This window comes from Pseudophryne corroboree, chromosome 6 (genome assembly GCF_028390025.1).
Source record: "Pseudophryne corroboree isolate aPseCor3 chromosome 6, aPseCor3.hap2, whole genome shotgun sequence".
In the NCBI taxonomy this organism is placed as follows: domain Eukaryota; kingdom Metazoa; phylum Chordata; class Amphibia; order Anura; family Myobatrachidae; genus Pseudophryne; species Pseudophryne corroboree.
This window is the reverse complement of record NC_086449.1, coordinates 15,596,539-15,622,616: the sequence shown is the minus strand read 5'-3', so window position 1 is coordinate 15,622,616 and position 26,078 is coordinate 15,596,539. Positions and strand designations below refer to the sequence as shown.

Here is a 26,078-nt window from a genome sequence, read left to right as displayed (position 1 = left end):
CGGAGTGATGCAAAAATCTTTTGTGAAGTTTCTGAGTAGCTCAGAACTTACTCAGCCGCTGCAATGACTTCAGCCTGTCCGGGCCCGGATTTGACGTCAGACACCAGCCCTGCAAACGCCTGGGCACGCCTGCATTTTTCCAACCACTCCCAGAAAATGGTCAGTTGACACCCAGAAATGCCTTCTTCCTGTCAATCACCGCCCGCACTGCTGACACTGTCGGCACCCCTGCACCGAGGACACTTCTGGCACTCCCACACTGCCAGCACCCCTGAACTCCTCCACTGAGGACACATCCCACACTGCTGACACTGCCGGCACCCCTAAACCAAGGACACTTTTGGCACTCCCACACTGCCGACACCCCTGAACTCCTGCACTAAGGACACCTCCAGCACTCCCGCACTGCCCACACTGCTGACACCCCAACACTGCTTGCACACCTATTGCCAGCACTACTGGACTGAGGACACCTCTCGCAGTGCCGACACTGCCGGCACCTTTTCACCGAGAACACTTTTTGCACTCCCACACTTCTGACACTGCCAGCACCCCTGAACTCCTGCACTGAGGACACATGCAACACTGCCAACATTGCCGGCACCCCTGCACCGAGGGCACTTCTGGCACTCCAACACTGCCGACACCCCTGAACTCCTGCACTAAGGACACTTCCAGTACTCCCGTACTGCCGACACTGCCGGCACCCCTGCACTGTGGATACTGCCAGCACAATTCCATCTTGCACCTATTTTTTTCTTTGCATGATGTGCTCTTTGGGGCCTAGTTTTTAAAACTGCCATCCTGTCTGACACTGCAGTGCCACTCCTAGATGGGCCAGGTGTTTGTGCCACACACTTGTGTCGCTTAGCTTGGTCATTCAGCCACCTCGGTGCAACTTTTAGGCCTAAAACAGTATCGTGAGGTGTGAGGTGTTCAGAATAGACTGGAAATTAGGGAAATTAATGTTATTGAGGTAAATAATACCGTAGGATTAAAATTACCCCCAAATACTGTGATTTTAGCTGTTTTTATGTTTTTCTCAAAAATCATCCAGATCCAAAACCAAAACCAAAACACAAAAGGGTGGTTTTGGCAAAACCAATCCAAAGATATGTGGCAGCTGTCACAGGTGGGGTACCTTGGCGAGTGGTTTGCAGGCTTCTGTGCATTGGCCAATTCACTAACTAAACCTCCATCATTTATTTATTGATGTTGTGAGGATAAGTGAGCTTGCTATGGTGAGTGCTGAATTTTCTGTTTGTATATATTTAATTAGGTGGCCATGGGCTACATGCACCCCACCCTATGAGTGGTGAGTGCAGACATTGCACCCCGCTTCTGGGGTAGCGAGCGCTGCGGTTTTATATTTGTTTATATATTGCAGGGTTAATCTTTGGTTAACTCTTAATAACTGTGGCCACATGCTTTTTCATGCACTCCTGTGTAAACTCAATTGTTCTAAACCTGTGTCAGCTGCTCCTTAGTAATTTATCAGCCAGAGTCAGGTGACTAGTGTGCCTTTAAAAGCCATAAGATATGTGGCAGGTACCATCACATTAAACCTAGTAGGCATATTTGCAGTTATATTATGTGTGGTACAGTTGTCAGGTTTTAATTTTTAAGACTCTTTGATAGTGTGGGACCTGAATGAAGGTGGGGTACCTTGGCGAGCGGTATGCAGGCTTCCGTGCATTGGCCAATTCACTAACTATACCCCATCATTTATTTATTGATGTTGTGAAGATAAGTGAGCTTGCTATGGTGAGTGCTGAATTTTCTGTTTATATATATATTTACGTAGATGGTCATTGGCTACATGCACCCCACCCTATGAGTGGTGAGTGCAGACATTGTACCCCGCTTCTGGGGTGGCGAGTGCTGTGGTTTTATATTTGTTTATATATTGCAGGGTTAATCTTTGGTTAACTCTTATTAACTGTGGCAACAAGCTTTTTCATGCACCCCTTTCCACACATTCTCTGGTTGATCCCTGAAGGTTGCTTAATTTAACTGATGGATTTTCCATGTTTCATTCAGGAGTTAATGGGTCCCTTTCTTATATTACCTATATCCTTATCTCTGACACACTCCTCTCTAACATTATGGCCACAGACCTTGTCAATATAATTGTATCTGATCGTGTCCTGGCGTCATTGTCATTAGATATTCCCTCAGTAAGCACTCGTACTAGATTTTGGCACTTTCCATTTAATATTTTTCATTCTGAGCAATTCCTAAAGTATTTTAAATTAAAATGGAGTTCTCAGATGATAATTTGGAACACTGGGACAAGGCTGTCTTGTTTTGTGAGACTTCTAAAGTTATTATGTGAGGGGTCATATTTTATCTTATGTGGCTGAATGAAATAAAGAGGTTGGGATTAAACGTGATGATCCTACACATTTGTAATCAGTGTGAGAGATTTGTGAGCTCCACAAGCGGACTTAATCAACCACTTGCATTCCAGGAGCGGGTTTCCCTGCTTATTGGTTGCCGGTCATGCCTAGTTCTTTAAACCATTTTATCACTTTATCATGTTACCTATGGTAATAATAGTGTTTGCATCAATCAATCAATCAATCAATCAATCAATCAATCAATCAGTCATCCAATTAGGTTACATTAGTGTTCCTAACAGTACCTGATTTAAACAAACAGCTGAATTTCACTAACGGGCAGCTCTAAACCAGTAAGTACATTTTTTTCCTTTTATGCCTATAAACTTTTTACATAAACACACAAACTTAGTGCTAGTGTATTATTGAATTAAGAATCCTAATGGTTTCAGCCAGACCCTATAAAGCTACTTAAGAGAATTATAGAGCTGAAGGTTAACAGATGTGTTTCCATTATTCAGTAAGCAACCTTTTATACACTGTAGCTATAATAACACAAACCCACAATCAAAATGTTCATTATGAATACATTTATTTAATTGCTACCTACTGTAGATATAGGAGTTTTCAGCGAACATGCAATAATCCATGTATTGGTGATCTTAAGATGGCTTTATGTAACCACACTAATCAGTAAGTGATTGTCTTATTACACTTGTGCATATAAGTAATCAATATAAATAGATTAACCTATTTTAGCTGTTTAAACCCAGAACTTTGGTGGTGGCAACTAAATCCTGTAAAGAAAATACAGAAGGAAGTATTACAATACCAACAGTCAACAGACATATTACTATTATGTAAGTGGCTATCTGTATAATAAGAGAAAATCCACCATGAATAAGCAGATTGTTATGAACCACAGGTAGTGGTTCATTCCTATTTTATGTTTTTAAGTTGTCTTGCAGGCCAGGATTTCCCGTTGCTCTGTTTAAGAATACTCTTGGCTGCTGCCGCTGGTGAGTTTGTGTAATTGCAGCTTGTTCCCATGTGTTCAGCCTCACCTGGCTGCTAATTGCATCTTGTCAGTTTGGAGTCATGCAACAGGGCAGCTGCATGACATTACTAATTAGGCCTCTCTGTTATATGCTGGCTCAGTGCAATTCACAGACGCTGGTGATATTTCTAGGTTTCCAGTCTGCTTGAGTTCTGAGCTTGTTCCTGCCAGTTCCTGAGCTCCTGTGTAGCAGTGTCTGTCGAGCTGCTTCCTGTGTCGATTCCTGTATCAGTCCCTGTGTCGATTTCTGTGTCTGATCCCGTGTCCTGCCGTGAAGCGTCCCTGTCCAGAAGTCTTGTGGCTTTGCCTATGCCTGGTCGAGTTTCTGGCTACTTGGTGTCCACCGGTCTGTCATTTGGGATTCTGCCTGTCCTCCAGTTCTGAGAGTCTGTGTCGGCAGCATTGGGGGTTCCTTTCCGTTTGCCAGTATTCGTACCGGTTCCGTGAGTAGCGGCTCTGCCGCGTCCGTCGGCCTAGGCCGCTGTATTCCGTTATTATTTCTGTCACTGGTGTTTTGCAGAGGGTTCTGCTTATGCTGTTACCGCCGGTACACAAAAGTATTGTGTCGGCGTGTGGTCAGCATTTCCTTTGTTGTTCTTTTCCTTTGGCGGCAAGCCGCACATACTTTGGTTTTAGGTTTGTTAGTAGCCCCTGGCCTTGTTGTTTAGTTAGAGGGCCCCTTGTTATCACCCTGTCTCGGTTCACTCTTTGTCTCTCATTAAGACCTGAGGGGGCATCGAAGTTGGGCAGACGTAATCCGCCCTTCAAACGCGGCTGCCATGGGCTCAAGCAACCATAGTCTCGCAAGAGTGTACTGACAGCACGGGCGAGACAACGGAGATAGGGCGCCAGGGGCTATTCCCTTTCCATTCCCCTTTCCCAGCATTACGTCCTGGTGCTCTGGACTCACTTCATAACATCTCCCTTGTTCTGAGCTCTAGGAACCTAACACAGATATTATAATAAATTCTTAATTGCTATCCAGTTGCAGAAATCCTGGTGACCCCACAAAAGTCTAAACAGTAAGCTGTGAAGAAACCTTTCTGTCTCTGTGTGCAAAATATCCTCTGCTCTAACCTAAGTGGGTGTCCACATGTCCTTTGTGATGATATTTCCAAAAACAAATCCCCCACTAGCTCTGTATATTGACCCCTTATATATTTGTAAATTTTAATCAAGTCCCCTCTTAATCTCCTTTTTTCCACTGGAAACATTCCTAGCCTAGCAAACCTTTCCTCATATTCTAGCGTCTCCATCACCTTCATTAATTTAGTCGCCCGTCTCTGAACCTTTTCTAGTTCCAGGATATCCTTTCTGTAGTGTGGTGCCCAAAATTGTGCACAGTATTTGAGATGTGGCCTCACTAGTGATTTACATAATGGGAGTATAACACCGTCATCCATAGCATCAATTTCCCGCTTAATGCATGCTAATACCTTGTTTGCCTTTTTTGCAGCATTCCTACTTTGGGTACTACTGTTAAGTGTGTTATCTATGTGAACACCTAAATCTTTTTCCAGTACAGAATCCCCTAGTTTTTCCCCATTCAGTGTGCAAGTAGTATTCTTGTTTTTGCTACCAAAGTACTTTACCTTACATTTGTCTATATTGATCTTTATTCTCCATTTTGCTGCCAATGTTTCCAGTTTAAATAAGTTTTTCTCAAGAGACTCATCATCCTCCTCTGAATTTATAACCTTACACAATTTGGTATTGTCTGCAAAAAATTTACACTGTGGTCTCTAGACCTACTTCTAGACCATTTATGAAAGTGATGAACAATAGTGATCCAAGTACAGAACCCTGTTACAAACCACTAAGTACTTTAGTCCATTTTGAAAAAGTTCCATTTACAACCACTCGCTGCTCCCTTTTATCCAACCAATTGCTAACCCAAGTGCATATTGTGCTCCCTAGCCCAAGTTCTATTAATTTGTAGATAAGTCTCATGTGAGGTGCTGTATCGAAAGCTTTAGCAGTCTAAAAAGATTACATCCACCACTTTAACCCTGATCTAGGTTTGCACTGTTTCATTAAAGCCTATTAAGTTAGTTTGACATGATCTATCCTTCACAGATCCATGTTGGTTCCTACTAATACCCTTATTGGTTTCAATGAACTCCTGTATTCTATCCCTTAAAATACGTTCCAGTACTTCCCCCACTATAGATGTAAAACTATCTGGTCTATAATTACCTGGTTTGGATTTACTTCCATTTTTAAATATTAGTACTACTTCTGCTATACGCCAGTCTTTCGGAACCATGCCTGATGTAAGTGAGCCAATAAAAATCAAATATAGGGGTCTTGCCAATTTTTAGTGTAGCTCCATGGGAACCCTTGGATGAATTCCGGGATCAGGTGACTTATTAATCTTATTTTTTAATCGGTCACAGACTACCTCCTCACTTAGATAAGCAGTTAGCAGTGGGACATTGTCATTGCTGAGGTTATACATCAATCCCGCCATCTGGTCATCTCTTGTGAATACTGAAAAGAAAAACTCATTTAATTTTCCTGCTATGTCATTGTCATCTTTGATTAGGACGCCCAAATCGCCTTTTAAAGGGCCTATACTCTCTTCCTTTAATATTTTGCTGTTGATGTATTTAAACAAACTTTTGGGGTTTGATTTACTTTCCTTTGCTCTTGGCTTTTCCATTTCTACTTTAGATGCTCTGATTTCTTTCTTGCATATTTTGTTACAATTCTTATAGCATGCACTGACTCAGCTTTCCTGTCTGATTTATACTTTTTGAAAGCTCACCTCTCTTTGGTCTGTGGTCCAGGAGCCCAGCTAACATCTGCAATATGCAACAGGAAGGCTCCTGCCTGGAACTGCTCATCCTGAACTGCAGCTAGCAACAGTGCATCCACTGCTGCTGCTAGACTGTGAGATGGGACCCACCAGTAATTGCTAATTCTGCATGCTGCAGATGGCTGAATCTTGTCTCTGACCCTGACCCACCGCCATTGTCACATATTCACACACACTATATTTAATTTCCCTTTTTTTTAAGGACCTGGGAGGGGGGCACCAAACTATAGCATGCCTCTGGGCGACTGGGATGAACTTACACCCCTGTTCTAGGACACAATTTATGGGGAGTGATGTCTGCGGTCACTGACCACTGTGTCACTTCCAGATGGCTACTGCAGCAGGAGGAAGTCTGTTCTGCACAAGTGCAGAATGGGTTTCCTCCATTGAAGATGGGGAACACCGAGGGGTGAAGTATCTCCTGACTGGTCACATCACATGCGAGTATGCCAGGGTCTGATTTAGAGGGGACATGGTGCAGATATGTTTTAGTTGACATATGTTGTTGTTTTTTTTTTACTGCGCATGCGTCCCAACTTTCTGCGCACACAGTTGCAGCCAGTGTCAGAGTGGGGTTTGAAGGGCCCACCAGGGGAATGTAGTGATAGGGGCCCATGCTATACTATAATAACTATTAAATATTGTATGATTTGGGCCACTTTGTAAATAAATAAATATATTAAATTATGCAAGTGCATGCATGATCATGTACCAGATATAACAGCAATGCACTATAGTGAGTACACCATAGTCCTGTCCAGTATGATGTGACATGTATAATGTGTAATTTAAGTGCACAGTCTAAAATCTGATCCCTAGAGAAGAGGGTTGGCTCTCAGGCAGTGGGGCCCTCCAGTGGTTTCCTTTGTATCACTATGGGCCAGTACAACCCTGGATGCAGCAGTGAATCAGGCACTGGGTGTGACAAATTTAGTAGGCATTCCTGGAAGATAATAGGGGGGTGGTGAAGCTGACGTGGGTACGTCAGGGGCGTCTGCATTCAAAGATGCTCAGTTGCTGATGTAGGAGGCCATACTCAGTCAGAGAAACTGCACCTCCATTAGATCTGGAGCAGGTTTTGGTGGTGCCACCGATGGTGCATCTAAGGATGCTGTAAGTGGGCATCTCATATCCTCAGATATCAAACGCATCATCACCATGAAGACGCAGACATGATGGTTGCAAAAGATTCAGCCACAGCCCCGACAGTGTCCACCTCTAAATCAGGCCTCAGGTTGTTTAGTCCACAGTCAAATTGGCCATTACCACTATGGTGTCTATATGAAGTGCAAATGGAAACAAAAACATAGATAACAATTAAAAGTGAAATGGGGGATTACTGTATGTGACAATTGCACAGAGCATTTAAATTGCAATTCATTTCAAAATCCTTCTAATCTATTCCCATATTCAGTACTGAAAACAGATGGAGCCACGGTCATCTAGGTTTCTCTGCTGCACCTAGGTGCACCAAGGTTTATTAGCATAAGCCTTTCATCGATTGTTCTCAGCTGCAATACAATGCAGAGAGAACAATACAGCGGGGGATTAAGTCATTACAGCAGGGGATTATATCCGACTGGCCTGGCTCACTTAATCCTATTAAAGGGATAGATGAGGATGGCTCCACCTGTAGCTCTGGGACTTTGTTAACTGTTACCAAAACTCAAAGTCATTTAAATTAACATGATCACAGGCTTTAACACGGGTTAATGGGCATTAACACACAAAATCTGTGTAAAGTTCACACATTTGTGTGTTAATAGTGTCGCGACACCCGTTAACCTGCTGGTTATCTGGAAATTTTTTTATTTACCTCTGTTCAGAGGAGTCAAAGTAAGTGCTGCCAGTGGCGGCTAATTGGATAGCCCTGGGGGATCAATTAGCCAGTGGTAAATTACTGCGGCTAAGTAAATTCAACGTTAGAATGTTTTTATGGCATTTCCATTGTATCTGACAAATGCCTGCAAGACGACAGTATACTCTATTCTTTTTTTACTTCTGTTTTTGGGCATAAATTGTTTAGTAAGTGACTTAATTGGTGCAATTTTTATTGTTATTGCATTAATAAGTAATTAAAGAAAAATGAAGTTTCTTTGTAGATTTGTTTTGTGTAATGTACACAGGAGATCACAATAAAATGAATTGTGAAACTCAAGACATACATATTGATTCAATCTTATATAAATATGGAGCCACACTCATCCAGCAATCTGGTGCCTAGCCGCGCTACCGGAGTGCACAGAGATGCTCCCATTGATGAAAATGGGGAGTGTGCCTGTCTCAGATGCACACGCCCCATTCATGCGAGTTTCTCAGATACACGTGCATCCCCGCCTGGCTGTGATGGCGCACCATGCCTGGTGTGCTGCGGCTCAGGTGGAGCCACAATTAGTGTGGCTTCATCTGTACCTTCATAACAGTATTACATAAACCAATCAAATCAACAGGCCAATCATATACATAGACCAATTATATTTCAAATAGCATACTTTATTATAATTTATATACTCCCCTTATAGGGGATTTCCAATTAATTAGTTCAGCATCTTGTGATTACAACTTTAATATTAAAAATATACTTTTACCTTCAACATACTTTTGACTTCTCTTTTCTATATGTGTGTAGCAGCTGCAAATCTGTCAGTTCTGCTTTCAGCATTGATTAGCACCTGGATCCGGCTGCTCCCTTCTGTTCTCGTTTCCTAGCAACTGATCACCTGGACCTCATTACCTGCAACTTCAGCCTGACTATCATGTGATTGGTCTGTCTCCTTTTAACCAGGCAGTATCCACAAACCACCGTGCCAGTGATAGAGTTCAGTATCAGAGACAGTCAGTATCTAGTCTAGACTCCTTAGAGCCTGTTCCTGTGTGCTCAGCACGTGGCCATTGCACGCTGTGCAAGTTCCCAGTCTCCTGTGTCCTGGTAACTGGTCCCAGTATTCCTGCCAGTCCTGCACCCAGTTCACAGAGAGTATCATCTGGATTATACTCATCACCACCAGTGCCATTGCCATGTGGTGTCTCACAAGGTTCTATACTATCCCCCATGCTTTTTGCAGTATACATGCTCCCATTGGGCGAAATAATCAGGCGCCATAGCCTGGTCTACCACTGCTATGCAGATGATACACAACTGTACTTGTCCTTTGCTCCGGGCACTGATAACCCAATAGCAACCCTAAATGGCTGTCTAGCTGAACTGCTGGAGTGGATGAGCGCCAGTTGGCTGCGACTGAACCCGGATAAAACAGAGGTCCTTATGATACGACCGCAACATCAAAGGACAAGACTGCAGCATAGCCAGCCAACTGGACTTACACTCGGGGATTCAGAATTACAGACCAGTGATCGTGTGCGGAATCTTGGCGATGTCCTGGATGGTGGCTTGACACTTAAACATCAGATATCAGCCACAATCAAATCCTCATTCTTTCACCTGAGGAACATAGCCAGAATCAAGCACTTAATTCCCTCAGATGATATGCCAAAAGTCATACATGCATTTGTATCATCTCGTTTAGACTACTGTAATGCCCTCTACCTTGGTCTGCCAGCAAAAGAATTGGAGCGTTTACAGCTGGTGCAAAACACAGCTGCCAGGCTATTAACCAACCAGCCCCGTTCTAGCCACATAACACCCATCCTCTACTCCCTTCACTGGCTGCCTGTAAGATGGCGAATCATCTTCAAGATTGGCTTACTGAGTTTCAAAGCATTACATGACCAGGGCCCGAGGTACCTGAAGCAGCTTCTGACCCCATACTGCCCCACTCCATTACTGCAATCTGTAGATGAAGGACTTTTAGCAGTACCTAGAATCTACCGTAATTCATCTGGGGGTCGAGCTTTTAGTCATGCGGCTCCGACTCTATGGAACTCACTTCCCCGCACAGTGCGAGAGGCCCCAACTATAGAATCCTTCAAAAGTAGACTCAAGACTTTTCTGTTTACTCAAGCATTTCCATAATGTCCCTTTAGTATCTTCATGCTTCTGTATTTTATGAAAATGTACTTCATTATTTTCTGTACTATATTATGCTATGTATCTGTTAAGCGCCTTGGGTCCTATTGGAGAAAGAGCGCTATATAAATAAAATTATTATTATTATTAATATTATTATTATTATTATTATCTTGGACCTGTATCTACTACAATTATATATCCAGTGTGTCCTTATGCCTTGGAATCCCTGCTTCAAGATATCCATGCACCATTCCAGCCAGTCTTGCATCTTGCCTCAGTAATCCTGCACCTGTCCAGTTTTGCAAACAGCAGTCTAATCACACAGACCTTTCTGCAACTTCATATCCATTCAGTACCTGTAATTCTGTATCCAGACTCCAAATAAAAGCCTGTGAATCCTGCCAAATTCCAGCTCTGCTATCCAGAACTTACAGCCTGCAAGTTTAAGTTTCCCTCTGTGACCCAGCTCAGCTCTCATAGCCCTGCTGTGTCAGTCACTCTGCAATTAACCCCTGCTTTACCAGCTGCATTTCTCCAGGTAAATTATCTTGTTAATACCTAGTGGACTCCTATGCAGATACCAGGTGACCCAGGCAGGGGTCCGCGACATGCACATCACGGGCAGCAAAGCCCAAATCCCCTTGCGGGGTTCCCTGGTGTACACCCCCTGGTGTTTTAGACTCCGCGCCTCTGTTCTGGGTCGCGCCAACCACCTGGTGTCTGCTTACAAAATACAGGTGTTTCCTAACAATAGGATACTAGCTCACCACCGTCTATGAAATACCGTACAGCTGGACTAACTTCCATAATTCCTACTAAAATCAAAGTTTCTTTGCAAACATATAAATTAAACTTAAAGCAACAGTTTCTTTCTGAGCAATAGACAAACTGACATCCAGCTTCCATATCATTCCTCCTCTACCAATATACTTGGCACTCTAATACACAAATCAGAAAGGTTCCAATTCACAACTTCTAGTGAGGGTTAGGTAGACGTACAACACAGGAGAAAGGTGTTTTCACGGGGATTGGACTTAGCACCAATGCTCACCTCACCGGACGGGAGATCTCCACTTTTTATGTGAATTTTCCAGTGTTGGCAAAGAGGGTTTCATACAGTTAATTGAACCTTGTCTATATTTCATGTCGAACATACTTATCCTTGTCCATTTCCTCCTTGTTATTCAGCTCATAAATTAAATTTAAATGCTGAGCACCCTTCCTGTTCTCTTTCTAATATCTGATATATGAGCTACATGAGCACATTGCACACAAGCTACAGGTCCAAACTTAATGGTTAGGTATATGTTTTTACAATGATGGCAGTAGCAAACATAATATACTAGGGATGTGCACTTGAAATTTTTCGGGTTTTGTGTTTTGGTTTTGGGTTCGGTTCCGCGGCCGTGTTTTGGGTTCGACCGCGTTTTGGCTAAACCTCACCGAATTTTTTTTGTCGGATTCGGGTGTGTTTTGGATTCGGGTGTTTTTTTCAAAAAACCCTAAAAAACAGCTTAAATCATAGAATTTGGGGGTCATTTTGATCCCAAAGTATTATTAACCTCAAAAACCATAATTTCCACTCATTTTCAGTCTATTCTGAATACCTCACACCTCACAATATTATTTTTAGTCCTAAAATTTGCACCGAGGTCGCTGGATGACTAAGCTAAGCGACCCTAGTGGCCGACACAAACACCTGGCCCATCTAGGAGTGGCACTGCAGTGTCACGCAGGATGGCCCTTCCAAAAAACACTCCCCAAACAGCACATGACGCAAAGAAGAAAAAAAGAGGCGCAATGAGGTAGCTGTGTGAGTAAGATAAGCGACCCTAGTGGCCGACACAAACACCTGGCCCATCTAGGAGTGGCACTGCAGTGTCACGCAGGATGGCCCTTCCAAAAAACACTCCCCAAACAGCACATGACGCAAATAAAAATGACAGAAAAAAGAGGTGCAAGATGGAATTGTCCTTGGGCCCTCCCACCCACCCTTATGTTGTATAAACAGGACATGCACACTTTAACCAACCCATCATTTCAGTGACAGGGTCTGCCACACGACTGTGACTGAAATGACGGGTTGGTTTGGACCCCCACCGAAAAAGAAGCAATTAATCTCTCCTTGCACAAACTGGCTCTACAGAGGCAAGATGTCCACCTCATCATCATCCTCCGATATATCACCGTGTACATCCCGCTCCTCACAGATAATCAATTCGTCCCCACTGGAATCCACCATCTCAGCTCCCTGTGTACTTTGTGGAGGCAATTGCTGCTGGTCAATGTCTCCACGGAGGAATTGATTATAATTCATTTTAATGAACATCATCTTCTCCACATTTTCTGGAAGTAACCTCGTACGCAGATTGCTGACAAGGTGAGCGGCGGCACTAAACACTCTTTCGGAGTACACACTTGTGGGAGGGCAACTTAGGTAGAATAAAGCCAGTTTGTGCAAGGGCCTCCAAATTGCCTCTTTTTCCTGCCAGTATAAGTACGGACTGTCTGACGTGCCTACTTGGATGCGGTCACTCATATAATCCTCCACCATTCTTTCAATGGTGAGAGAATCATATGCAGTGACAGTAGACGACATGTCCGTAATCGTTGTCAGGTCCTTCAGTCCGGACCAGATGTCAGCATCAGCAGTCGCTCCAGACTGCCCTGCATCACCGCCAGCGGGTGGGCTCGGAATTCTGAGACTTTTCCTCGCACCCCCAGTTGCGGGAGAATGTGAAGGAGGAGATGTTGACAGGTTGCGTTCCGCTTGACTTGACAATTTTGTCACCAGCAGGTCTTTGAACCCCAGCAGACTTGTGTCTGCCAGAAAGAGAGATCCAAGGTAGGTTTTAAATCTAGGATCGAGCACGGTGGCCAAAATGTAGTGCTCTGATTTCAACAGATTGACCACCCGTGAATCCTTGTTAAGCGAATTAAGGGCTCCATCCACAAGTCCCACATGCCTAGCGGAATCGCTCCGTGTTAGCTCCTCCTTCAATGTCTCCAGCTTCTTCTGCAAAAGCCTGATGAGGGGAATGACCTGACTCAGGCTGGCAGTGTCTGAACTGACTTCACGTGTGGCAAGTTCAAAGGGCATCAGAACCTTGCACAACGTTGAAATCATTCTCCACTGCGCTTGAGACAGGTGCATTCCACCTCCTATATCGTGCTCAATTGTATAGGCTTGAATGGCCTTTTGCTGCTCCTCCAACCTCTGAAGCATATAGAGGGTTGAATTCCACCTCGTTACCACTTCTTGCTTCAGATGATGGCAGGGCAGGTTCAGTAGTTTTTGGTGGTGCTCCAGTCTTCTGTACGTGGTGCCTGTACGCCGAAAGTGTCCCGCAATTTTTCAGGCCACCGACAGCATCTCTTGCACGCCCCTGTCGTTTTTTAAATAATTCTGCACCACCAAATTCAAGGTATGTGCAAAACATGGGACGTGCTGGAATTTGCCCATATTTAATGCACACACAATATTGCTGGCGTTGTCCGATGCCACAAATCCACAGGAGAGTCCAATTGGGGTAAGCCATTCCGCGATGATCTTCCTCAGTTGCCGTAAGAGGTTTTCAGCTGTGTGCGTATTCTGGAAACCGGTGATACAAAGCGTAGCCTGCCTAGGAAAGAGTTGGCGTTTGCGAGATGCTGCTACTGGTGCCGCCGCTGCTGTTCTTGCGGCGGGAGTCCATACATCTACCCAGTGGGCTGTCACAGTCATATAGTCCTGACCCTGCCCTGCTCCACTTGTCCACATGTCCGTGGTTAAGTGGACATTGGGTACAACTGCATTTTTTAGGACACTGGTGAGTCTTTTTCTGACGTCCGTGTACATTCTCGGTATCGCCTGCCTAGAGAAGTGGAACCTAGATGGTATTTGGTAACGGGGGCACACTGCCTCAAGAAATTGTCTAGTTCCCTGTGAACTAACGGCGGATACCGGACGCACGTCTAACACCAACATAGTTGTCAAGGCCTCAGTTATCCGCTTTGCAACAGGATGACTGCTGTGATATTTCATCTTCCTCGCAAAGGACTGTTGGACAGTCAATTGCTTGGTGGAAGTAGTAAAAGTGGGCTTACGACTTCCCCTCTGGGATGACCATCGACTCCCAGCAGCAACAACAGCAGCGCCAGCAGCAGTAGGCGTTACACGCAAGGATGCATCGGAGGAATCCCAGGCAGGAGAGGACTCGTCAGAATTGCCAGTGACATGGCATGCAGGACTATTGGCATTCCTGGGGAAGGAGGAAATTGACACTGAGGGAGTTGGTGGGGTGGTTTGCGTGAGCTTGGTTACAAGAGGAAGGGATTTACTGGTCAGTGGACTGCTTCCGCTGTCGCCCAAAGTTTTTGAACTTGTCACTGACTTATTATGAATGCGCTGCAGGTGACGTATAAGGGAGGATGTTCCGAGGTGGTTAACGTCCTTACCCCTACTTATTACAGCTTGACAAAGGCAACACACGGCTTGACAAATGTTGTCCGCATTTCTGGTGAAATACTTCCACACCGAAGAGCTGATTTTTTTGGTATTTTCACCAGGCATGTCAACGGCCCTATTCCTCCCACGGACAACAGGTGTCTCCCCGGGTGCCTGACTTAAACAAACCACCTCACCATCAGAATCCTCCTTGTCAATTTCCTCCCCTGCGCCAGCAACACCCATATCCTCCTCATCCTGGTGTACTTCAACACTGACATCTTCAATCTGAGTATCAGGAACTGGACTGCGGGTGCTCCTTCCAGCACTTGCAGGGGGCGTGCAAATGGTGGAAGGCGCATGCTCTTCACGTCCAGTGTTGGGAAGGTCAGGCATCGCAACCGACACAATTGGACTCTCCTTGTGGATTTGGGATTTCGAAGAACGCACAGTTCTTTGCGGTGCTTTTGCCAGCTTGAGTCTTTTCAGTTTTCTAGCGAGAGGCTGAGTGCTTCCATCCTCATGTGAAGCTGAACCACTAGCCATGAACATAGGCCAGGGCCTCAGCCGTTCCTTGCCACTCCGTGTGGTAAATGGCATATTGGCAAGTTTACGCTTCTCCTCCGACAATTTTATTTTAGATTTTGGAGTCCTTTTTTTACTGATATTTGGTGTTTTGGATTTTACATGCTCTGTACTATGACATTGGGCATCGGCCTTGGCAGACGACGTTGCTGGCATTTCTTCGTCTCGGCCATGACTAGTGGCAGCAGCTTCAGCACGAGGTGGAAGTGGATCTTGATCTTTCCCTAATTTTGGAACCTCAACATTTTTGTTCTCCATATTTTAATAGGCACAACTAAAAGGCACCTCAGGTAAACAATGGAGATGGATTGGATACTAGTATACTTATGGATGGACGAGCAACTGCCGACACAGAGGTAGCTACAGCCGTGGACTACCGTACTGTGTCTGCTGCTAATATAGACTGGATGATAAGGAGATGAAATTAATATATATATATATATAATATCACTGGTACTGCAGCCGGACAGGTATATATATTTATTATGTAATGACTGATGACGGACCTGCTGGACACTGTCAGCTCAGCAGCACCGCAGACTGCTACAGTAAGCTACTATAGTAGTATGTATAAAGAAGAAAGAAAAAGAAAAAAACCACGGGTAGGTGGTATACAATTATGGATGGACGAGCGACTGCCGACACAGAGGTAGCTACAGCCGTGGACTACCGTACTGTGTCTGCTGCTAATATAGACTGGATGATAATGAGATGAAATCAATATATATATATATATATATATATATATATATATAATATCACTAGTACTGCAGCCGGACAGGTATATATATTTATTATGTAATGACTGATGACGGACCTGCTGGACACTGTCAGCTCAGCAGCACCGCAGACTGCTACAGTAAGCTACTATAGTAGTATGTATAAAGAAGAAAGAAAAAAAAAACCACGGGTAGGTGGTATACAATTATGGATGGACGAGCGACTGCCGACACAGAGGTAGCTACAGCCGTGGACTACCGTACTGTGTCTGCTGCTAATATAGACTGGATGATAATGAGATGAAATCAATATATATTATATCACACTAGTACTGCAGCCGGACAGGTAGATATATTTATTATGTAATGACTGATGACGGACCTGCTGGACACTGTCAGCTCAGCAGCACCGCAGACTGCTACAGTAAGCTACTATAGTAGTATGTATAAAGAAGAAAGAAAAAAAAAAAAACCACGGGTAGGTGGTATACAATTATGGATGGACGAGCGACTGCCGACACAGAGGTAGCTACTGCCGTGGACTACCGTACTGTGTCTGCTGCTAATATAGACTGGATGATAATGAGATGAAATCAATATATATATATATATATAATATCACTAGTACTGCATCCGGACAGGTATATATATTTATTATGTAATGACTGATGACGGACCTGCTGGACACAGTCAGCTCAGCAGCACCGCAGACTGCTACAGTAAGCTACTATAGTAGTATGTATAAAGAAGAAAGAAAAAAAAAAACCACGGGTAGGTGGTATACAATATTATATATATATTATATACAATTATATATATATATATATATATATATATTAAACTGGTGGTCAGGTCACTGGTCACACTATCAGCAACTTGCAAGTAGTACTCCTAAGCAGACAATCACAATATATATTATACTGGTGGTCAGTGTGGTCACAATGGCAGTGTGGCACTCTGGCAGCAAAAGTGTGCACTGTACGTTATATGTACTCCTGAGTCCTGCTCTCAGACTCTAACTGCTCCCCACTGTCAGTGTCTCCCCCACAAGTCAGATAATATACAGTCACACTATCTATCACTTCAGCAAGTAACTAGTACTCCTCCTAATGCTCCCCAAAAGTACTACTGTGTCTCTCTCTACTGTCTCACTCTCTTCTCTATAAACGGAGAGGACGCCAGCCACGTCCTCTCCCTATGAATCTCAATGCACGTGTGAAAATGGCGGCGACGCGCGGCTCCTTATATAGAATCCGAGTCTCGCGAGAATCCGACAGCGGGATGATGACGTTCGGGCGCGCTCGGGTTAACCGAGCAAGGCGGGAAGATCCGAGTCGCTCGGCCCCGTGTAAAAAAACATGAAGTTCGGGCGGGTTCGGATTCCGAGGAACCGAACCCGCTCATCCCTATAATATACTGTATTATTCAAGAGAAAAGCTTTGCAATACTACCTCCTAACCATCCAAGGGGATCGCAAGCTTCACCAGCTTTCTCATCCCCTACATCAATCTCGCACTTTGGTTAAATGGGTACCTATTTCAGCCTGTGATCTCAATATAAGTACAACTTTCTTGTCCTACCACTGCACATGTGCCACCTTCTGCTGCCAACAATTGATCCAATGCCATTCTATTATGTAAAGCCACATTTCTCACCTGAGCAAGTTCCTCCACTGTCTGGTTAATTGAAACCACCAGTTCCCCTTCCATCATATCTAGTACTGTTAATTTCTGGAACACAGCTTTTTCAACAATATATATAGTGGACAATGGGAAAAACGTTCCAGCAGTTCGTTCACCATCAGAAATCTAAAAGATACATCTCCTCTTTTCACTTCTTTCTTACTGTGATGTTTAAAATAAATCAAATCAGTTGGCACCAAATCATAATCTATAGGAATATTTCTTGAGTGTTGATCCAACTAATTAGTGGCTTTTACAAAGAGGATTGCATAGGAAAGTTGTCACAATTCTACTATGAATTTTTGTAATAGCATTACCTGTGAGTATATGTGCTCTGCCTAGCATACCACTGTTATATTTTTCATTACCTGTATCACTGGTTGTGTTACCAGAACCTGGCATGTGTATACCAAACTCAAGCACAATGGATATTATTGTAATGAGAAACGCCCATGAGAGAATGTACCCCTATAGTCCATAGTCTGGCCTTTGGCCCATCAGCATTGTTCTGTTTAATATTATCTTTGATGTCTTTGGTCTTCACAGTACTCATCTAGGAGTTATGTATCTTCCACAGAGATAATGTGTTGGCAATAAATTATTATGCCCAAACCACTCACTTGTTGGTTTCACTGGTGAAGTGAAGAGGCTGTCTCTTAAAGAGTATTTTCCACTTGAGCTGTCTCAGGAGATGTGAATTTTCTGCAATGTGTTGCATGAATCCACAATGTCTTCTCCTTTATCTTAACAGCAGTTGGAGTTGTCAGCAAGACTTAATAAGGTCCTTCCCACCGGTCTGTCAGTGAGTCCAATCTCGGGAAAATTCTGACCATTACCTCATCTCCAGGTTGTAATTCATGACAAGCACCCTTTATAGGAGTTGGTTGTGAGCTGGTCACAGCAATGTGTGTTTTCTTCAGCTGGTTGCTTAATGAAATAAGATAACTCACAGTTAACTCATTTGTTTAACTGAGATCATATGTGGGTGCAATAGCAACATTAGGCAATTTTCCAAACAGTATTTCATAGGGGGGAAATGTTCAACTATTGATGTTGTTCTGATTGAGTGTAACACTAAGGAAAAAACTTCTGTCCACTGCAAACTAGTCTCTTTACATATTTTGGCCAGCTTGTTTTTAATAGTTCAATTGTAATGCTCATTTTTGCTGCTGGTTGGCACAACTTTTTAAACACTAGTCCCATAGAATGTATGCCTTGGTTAAATGATATCACATAGAAAACCATACCTACTGACAAATTCCTTTACCAATTTCTTTGCTGTACTTGATGCTCTACCCAGCCAATGAACATGTCTACACGGGATGCAGTCAATTTACCGACAATCAAAATCCTGATGGTCAAAATACCAACATTTAAAATACCAACAAGGTCAAAATACCGACATTTATAATGTCAACGGTTCAAAAAGTCGACATAATTTTTCATAATTTTTTATTGAAACCGACTTGTTCATACTCTACCATCCCAGTGGACCTGAAGGGGGAATATAATAGTGTGCCGAGCGCAGTGAGGCACCGTGCCTGAAGCATGGCAAGCGCAGCGAGCCATGCGAGGGGACATGGTACACTTATATGGTGTCCATGTCGACCTATGTCGACATACACACCAAAAAACAACAAAAAATTTGTGTTGGCCTTTTGACCTGTCGACATTTTAAATGTTGGTATTTTGACCTTGTCAGTATTTTAAATGTCTGTATTTTGTCCATGTCCGGATTTTGACTTTGATGGGATTTTGACGGTCGGTCAATTGTTGTCGGGATTTTGACCATCGGGATTTTGATTGGAGGTATTGCATACTGATCCCGTCTACAAAAACCAATACATACTAAAACATCCTAACCTTTGGAAGCTGAATGATATCAATTTGTATAACTTGGAAAGGACCAGTTGTCTGGGGAAGATGTGAAGGTATTGTCTTAACTAGTCTTCCAGCATTCCTTTGCAAGCAGATAATGCAAGAAGTACATTTGGTTGCAACTGATGCAAAACCAGGTGCATACAAATAAGTCTGAATCAGACTCATTTTGACCATCTTACCAGCATAGGTTCAGTCCATAGGACATCTGTTCCAATACTGGCAAGAGTTATTTTGGGGCAACAGTCTTACAGTACCTTCAGGGCCACCCCACAAACCTTCATTGCATATTCCCTGTTTAGTCATTTCCTGTAAATAACAAGCTCTTTGTATTCTGATTAATGTTTGTTCACTTGGTATACATCTTTATTAATCATGTAAACATTTTTTATTACAATTTTTCTTTGTGATGTTGCCTTGGCAGCTATCATCAGCAAAGTCAGGGTGCTTAATACGTTAAGCAAGCATGAGGGGGTTACACTTTCCTCCCCCCATTCCTCTCTCTGAAACTCATCAGTTTAATTAACCTGTAGTAAAGTAGCAGACTTCAAAATATTACATTTGACCAGGGTAATCATGGTAAGAATAATGAGGACCAGATCTCATCCTGCTAAGCGTGCTGCAGTGGCATGTCGAGTTTTCTGACAAGTTAGTAGAGCTAAGGTTGCCAAATTCTCTGAGACTTTTGGACACCACAGTAGATCATTAAAGGTCAAACACATTTTATATGTAGTCTAAGACCCTCAACAAAAGCAATGGTCAACATTGGAAAACATTTCTTGTGATCCATTATTTTTCCATAATTTTGTACTTTTGGTTTGAACCTTACCCAAGGATCTATGTGGGTCCCTGAGAAACATATTTATTTATTCTAGCTGTATCTTGTGTTTGTTGAAATGGATATTTTCCCAACCTGCTTCTTTAATGAGACCCTGTTATTCTTCAGTTGTTAATAAACCAGTAAAATAATTGCATAACATCACTATATGTAAGTGAAAGTGTCTTTTACAGCTGTTCTAGCTTGATTTTAACTTCCTTTGGCTTTCTACTATAATCAGCACATTAAATACAAAGCTGGTTACATTTTTCTCTAGTCCAGGGTGCAAGGATTGTAGTGTTTGTTGCTGTGCTACCTTACTTTGTGTACTTCCAGTTGTAGTAATGTTATCTGGGTGAATGTTGGCATAATGTGCTCCCTTTTATTCCCTTCTCTTCTCTTTGAGTGGAACACATTCATTGTCTTTATTTCTCACTAAACAATGATGTCTGTGCTAAATAGGCTGAAGTGGGAACATAACTAGATGATTCTAGCCATAATGTATATACTGTACCTTCCATTCTTCAGCCTTTTTACCTTAATTTATCTCTTAGTCCTTTCCATTATTCTATGGTTAAGGTTCCTATCAATGATATATCAGGGTATTTTGTATGTATCTCCCAAGACATTTCACAGTCACACTCCCATGTCTCTGATACATCACACTAACTGTCTTTATTATAAAGTCCAACCTCAGTGTCCAATACGATGGTAATGGGGATGCTACCCTATTAAAGATAAATTACTCCACTTGTGGGAAACCTTACCACCTTGTCAGGTGCCACAGCCCTGTAGAGACCCACATGTTCCACACTCTGCTAAGCTTGGCCTTTTAGTGTACAAGTTGCTTTTCACAGTGGGGGAGTATCCCTGATACTATCCAGTGTAAGGGAGTTTAACCATAGCCTCTCCCTTACCTGCGACCTATCCAGATTCTGCCAGTATAAAAGCTCGGCCAATCACACACACAATCACATACATACATCACTTTCAATTAAACAAATATGGCAGACAAAATATCCCACAAAATTTAAAACTTAGTAATGAAATTACGTTAACAATACTGTGACATTTTTAAAGTTTGGTTCCATACTCACAATCTCCAAAAAGACTTCAATGAGTTACAAGCTGACAATGACACACAAAGGCAGCAGATCGAGGCTGGGACACATGGAGCAGAAGTAAGATAACAGCTCTTACCTGTGGCCACTGTTGATCCAAGTATCCTTGCTCCAGCCCACCTTCCTTCTTCGTGTGTCAATGTAGGGTTGATCTCGGTGGGACCTCCAAATTATATAGCATCAATAAGTAATTGAATAAAAATGAAGTCACTTTGTAGATTTATTTCATGTAACGTACATAGGAGATCACAAAAGAATGAATTGTGAACTCAAGACGTACATATTAATTCAATCTTATATACCTTCATAACAGTATTACATACAGTAAACCAATCAAATCAACAGGCCAGTAATATACATAGACCAATTTATATTTCAAATAGCAGACTATATTATAATTTATATACTCCCCTTATGGGGGATTTCCAATGAATTAGCTCGGCATCTTGTGATTATGATTATAATATTAAAAATATACCTTTACCTTCAACACACTTTTGACTTCCCTATTCCATAAGGTACTAGCTAAGTACAGTCTATGTAATACTGTATAGTTATACTAACTTCCTTAATTGCTACTAAAATCAAAGGTTCTTTGCAAACATATAAAAATGAAATTTAAACAGTGACGGACTGGGTCTCCTTTTCGACCCGGGCACTCGTGAACATGCGTGTGCGCTGAATGCGCGCTCGATCATCACGAGGGGGCACTACATCATGATATATAGGGGCATGGCGCGAGTCATGGTGGTGGCGTGGACTTGTGACACCCCCCCATTACCATGGCAATGCTTGCTGGGGGCAGGGGCACGCAGTGAGTCCGAGGGCGTAGACTCGTGGCAAGCCCCATTTCCATGGAGAATGGTGGGGCGGCTAAACCAGAGAGCCAGAGGCTGCGCTGTGTGCGGCCTTCCCGGCTCTCTGAGGAACCGGATGGGCCCACATGCCCATCGCCACTTCTAGCATGTGCCAGAATTGCCAGATGGGCAGTCGAGCCGTGCATTTAAAGCAAGTTCCTTTCTGAACAATAGTCAAACTGAAATCCAGCTTCCATTTTGTGTAATCAATTATCCATATCATTTATGTTCATCATTTTTGAGCAGAGGTACCCTTTACATAATGGCAAAGCTACAAACCACTGAGTGGCAGATTAGTAATGATCTCCACCAATGTTTTCATGGGGTTTCTTTTTTTTTTTTTTACTTATATACTGTAGTATGTCTGAAGTAAAGTGTTTCATTTTCATTTTATGGAAGGCTTCCTTAAAGTCCTGGTTTCTGAAAGTATATATTATCGGATTAAGCAATGGAATTATCACAGTATAAAACGGAGCCATGACTTTGCTTATTGTGCTTAATTTTCTTACAGGAAACACATAAACAATGATTAGGGTCCCGTAAAATATGGAAACCACCATCAGGTGGGAGCTGCAGGTGGAGAAGGCTTTCTGTCTTCCAGTAAACAATGGTATCTTGAGAATCGTATGAACGATGTACACATATGACAACACAATTATTATAAATGGAGTTAGAATGACTAAAATACACATTATGAAAGTCTGAATATGGATTGTGGTGGTATCAGAACAGGAAAGCTGCAATAAGGGTTCAAAGTCACAATAGAAATGGTCAATGACATTTGGTCCACAGAACTGCAAACTACACATAGATATAGCATTAACTAACATAAGGAGAACACTCACTATCCAAACAGTAATAGCAGATTTCACACAAAACATGTGATTTATTATGGAATTATAGCGCAACGGGTCACAGATGGCAAGATACCGGTCATATGACATAATTGATAGAAGGAGACACTCAGAGGATTCTGTGGCGGCAAAGAAATTTAACTGAACAATGCATCCAATAAGTGACATAGTGCAGCTGCCAAAGAGCACGATGTGGAGCAGGTTTGGGATAATATCTGTAGTCACTATGATATCAAATATTGATAGCTGTGTAATGAAGAAGTACATGGGGGTCTGGAGGTTTTTGCTCAGCAGAAATAACATCATGATACAAATATTTGTAGAGATGGTCACAGAATAAATGATGAACAGGAGCAAGAACATGGGAAGAATAACATTCTGAAGATTTGGAAACCCTAGAAGAATGACTGAGGTGATGTTGTTCTTATACGTTACCTGGGAGAGGAACATTAAGTTCCATATTTATTGGTTTTGAAGTAATAGGTAACAAATCACACTAAGGATGACTTTTAATTAAATTCAAGGTACAATGTGCATCTTCCCAGATTGGAAGTGCAGTAATTACTGTAGGGAATCCTTATTTTGGCTTGCTTGCACCTGTTTTCTCCTTCCTGGGTAGCCTGTGTTATATTAGAATATGAGGTTCTGAAGTTTCTGGAATACTAACTGTATTCACCTAATAGAGATTAATGACTAAAGGGGGTTACTCAGGTTTGTTAGCAAATCAAAAAAGTTAGCAATTGGGCAGAGCAATGTTGCACTGCAGGTGGGACAGATATAACATGTGCAGAGAGAGTTAGATGTGGGTGGGTTATATTGTTTCTGTGCAGGGTAAATACTGGCTGCTTAATTTCCACACTGCAATTTAGATTTCAGTTTGAACACAACCCACCCAAATTTTACTCTCTCTCCGCACATGTTGCATTTGCCCCACCTGCAGTGCACATAGTTTTGCCCAGTTGATAACTTTTTTTGGTTTGCTAACAAACCTGAATAACCCCTTATATTCTGATTTGTTGTACCAAAGCACTTTAAAAGGCTATCTACAGATTATTAAATAACCAAAACTACAGTACTCGTATGCACCATTATCTCCCCAGGACAACATGTGATATTTATCAATAAAGTTAATCAATAACACAATCAAATATACTCCAAAACCCTATCACATTTTTACAAATAATTCAGTGTTTCACAGATTAGTACTGTATATGTTCACTACAGTACTACACACTTTATAATTATTTGTTGTTTTTGTTGTCTTTTGAGTCTCTAAACACAGTATTATGATTGTGCACACTGAACATTTCTACTGTTGTTATTTGTGTTTTGCACATCGTTTTACAATAACTTAATACTCATTAATGCATATGAAGGGGTGTTTTATTTTATGATGCAAAGTAAACAAATTCCTAATAGGGATTCTTTAAAAAAAAAGTTTGTATTTTTTTTATTTATTATTATTAAACAGGGCTGGGTGAAGTCCCTAAGTGTTCCTAGGCAACTAGGTGTTCTTCAAATTAGGAAACTGGGCATAACACTCAATAAAGTTCAAACTGACTACTGTAGCTCTGACTATGCTTTTCCAAAATGTATGTCTAATTACTTTGCTATTTGTAATTCTGTATGTCTTTTTATAGCAACTTTCCTTTTCTCATTCTATAGGTCTAAAAGACTATCTCTGTGAAATTACCGTGCTAGAGTATTTTTAACTTTATATATCTATGTCTAATTACCTTGATATGGCTGATTATGTATGTCTACTGTATGTCTAATTTTGTATGTATACAGTATATGTGATTACATTGCTATACTATGAGTGTTAGATCCTGCCACATACTGTATATCTAAGAAATGTAGCTTTATCACAACATATTTTATCTTGTTTTTCAAAAATACTGAACCAAAACTTTTCACCTTTATTTGGTGTAAAATTAATAAACAAAAAAGATAAAATCACAAATAGCATTATGCATACCTACCACCATGACCCTCCCCAGTAGGAACAGATTGCTCTGCTCCTGTACTTCCCTCTTAATTTATGATTGCCATCACCTGTGCTGAATCACCTTTCTTATCCATTAACCTGTTCAAAACAGGTACCGGCAATCATAAATTAAGAGAAGTCCAGAAACCGAGTATTTTGTCCGTCCTGGAGATGGTCATGTTCGGAGGTATGATTTTGTGATTTGTGATAGGCTTAATAAACAAGGTAAAGCTATGTAGAAATGGGATTAAGACTTGCTTGCTTTTTCAGAAGAAAAGAAATTGTCACATAAACTGCACAGATTAAGAATCAAGTGCAATGGTTGCTGCTCACCTCAGCTGCATCAGGAACTCCTAGTGGGTCCATGTCTGTTGATGTTGCTGCTTTCTGCAATCTAATAATTCTGTTTTGAAGGAATCATGGAAGCATTTTCGAGGCTATTTCAAAATATATCACACACTCTGTCTTACAGCCCAGATAGTGCTGCATAAATATCATATCAATGTACAATCATTTTATACCTTAGCATGGAGTGTTTCATGGGTCTAGTGAATCCAAAGAGAATTCAGTTGTGTCATTATTATGGGAATTATAATAATTTGTCTCCAAAGGCAAAATATTTGTGTGATCCATAATTTCAGAAAATAAAAAAGATATTCTGTATTCTGTTAGTCTGCAAGAAGACAACAAATTACATAAAGTTTGGAAAATAACTTCCCAGAAAGAATTAACTCATCAAAACTTTTCAGAACAACCCAATCACTAAGTGGTTGTGGCTATGCTTTTGTGCGAGGTGTATTATAACTAGACATAGTACCTAAATGGATGACTGTCATATACCACTGTATAAAATGTTTTTGTTATAGGGACAATGCAATATGAGCATGAGGGGGAATGTCCAAACAGTCATTCTGGACATACTGTAAGTGCCTGGAGAGAGGTCTGAGCTATTCAAACGTAATAATCAG

General features: G+C 42.0%; 1 protein-coding gene across 1 annotated transcript; it reads right to left on the bottom strand.

Annotated features, from left to right (window-relative positions):
- Positions 1-3,094: 3,094 nt before the first annotated feature.
- LOC134934023 (olfactory receptor 6C1-like) lies at positions 3,095-25,476 on the bottom strand. Its single transcript, XM_063929544.1, has 5 exons — positions 25,444-25,476; positions 22,624-23,558; positions 18,433-18,523; positions 4,833-5,093; positions 3,095-3,136 (listed from the first exon to the last, which is right to left on the bottom strand). The coding sequence occupies exons 1-5, from the start codon at positions 25,474-25,476 to the stop codon at positions 3,095-3,097; spliced, it is 1,362 nt and encodes a 453-aa protein (XP_063785614.1).
- Between the last annotated feature and the right edge of the window lie 602 nt (positions 25,477-26,078).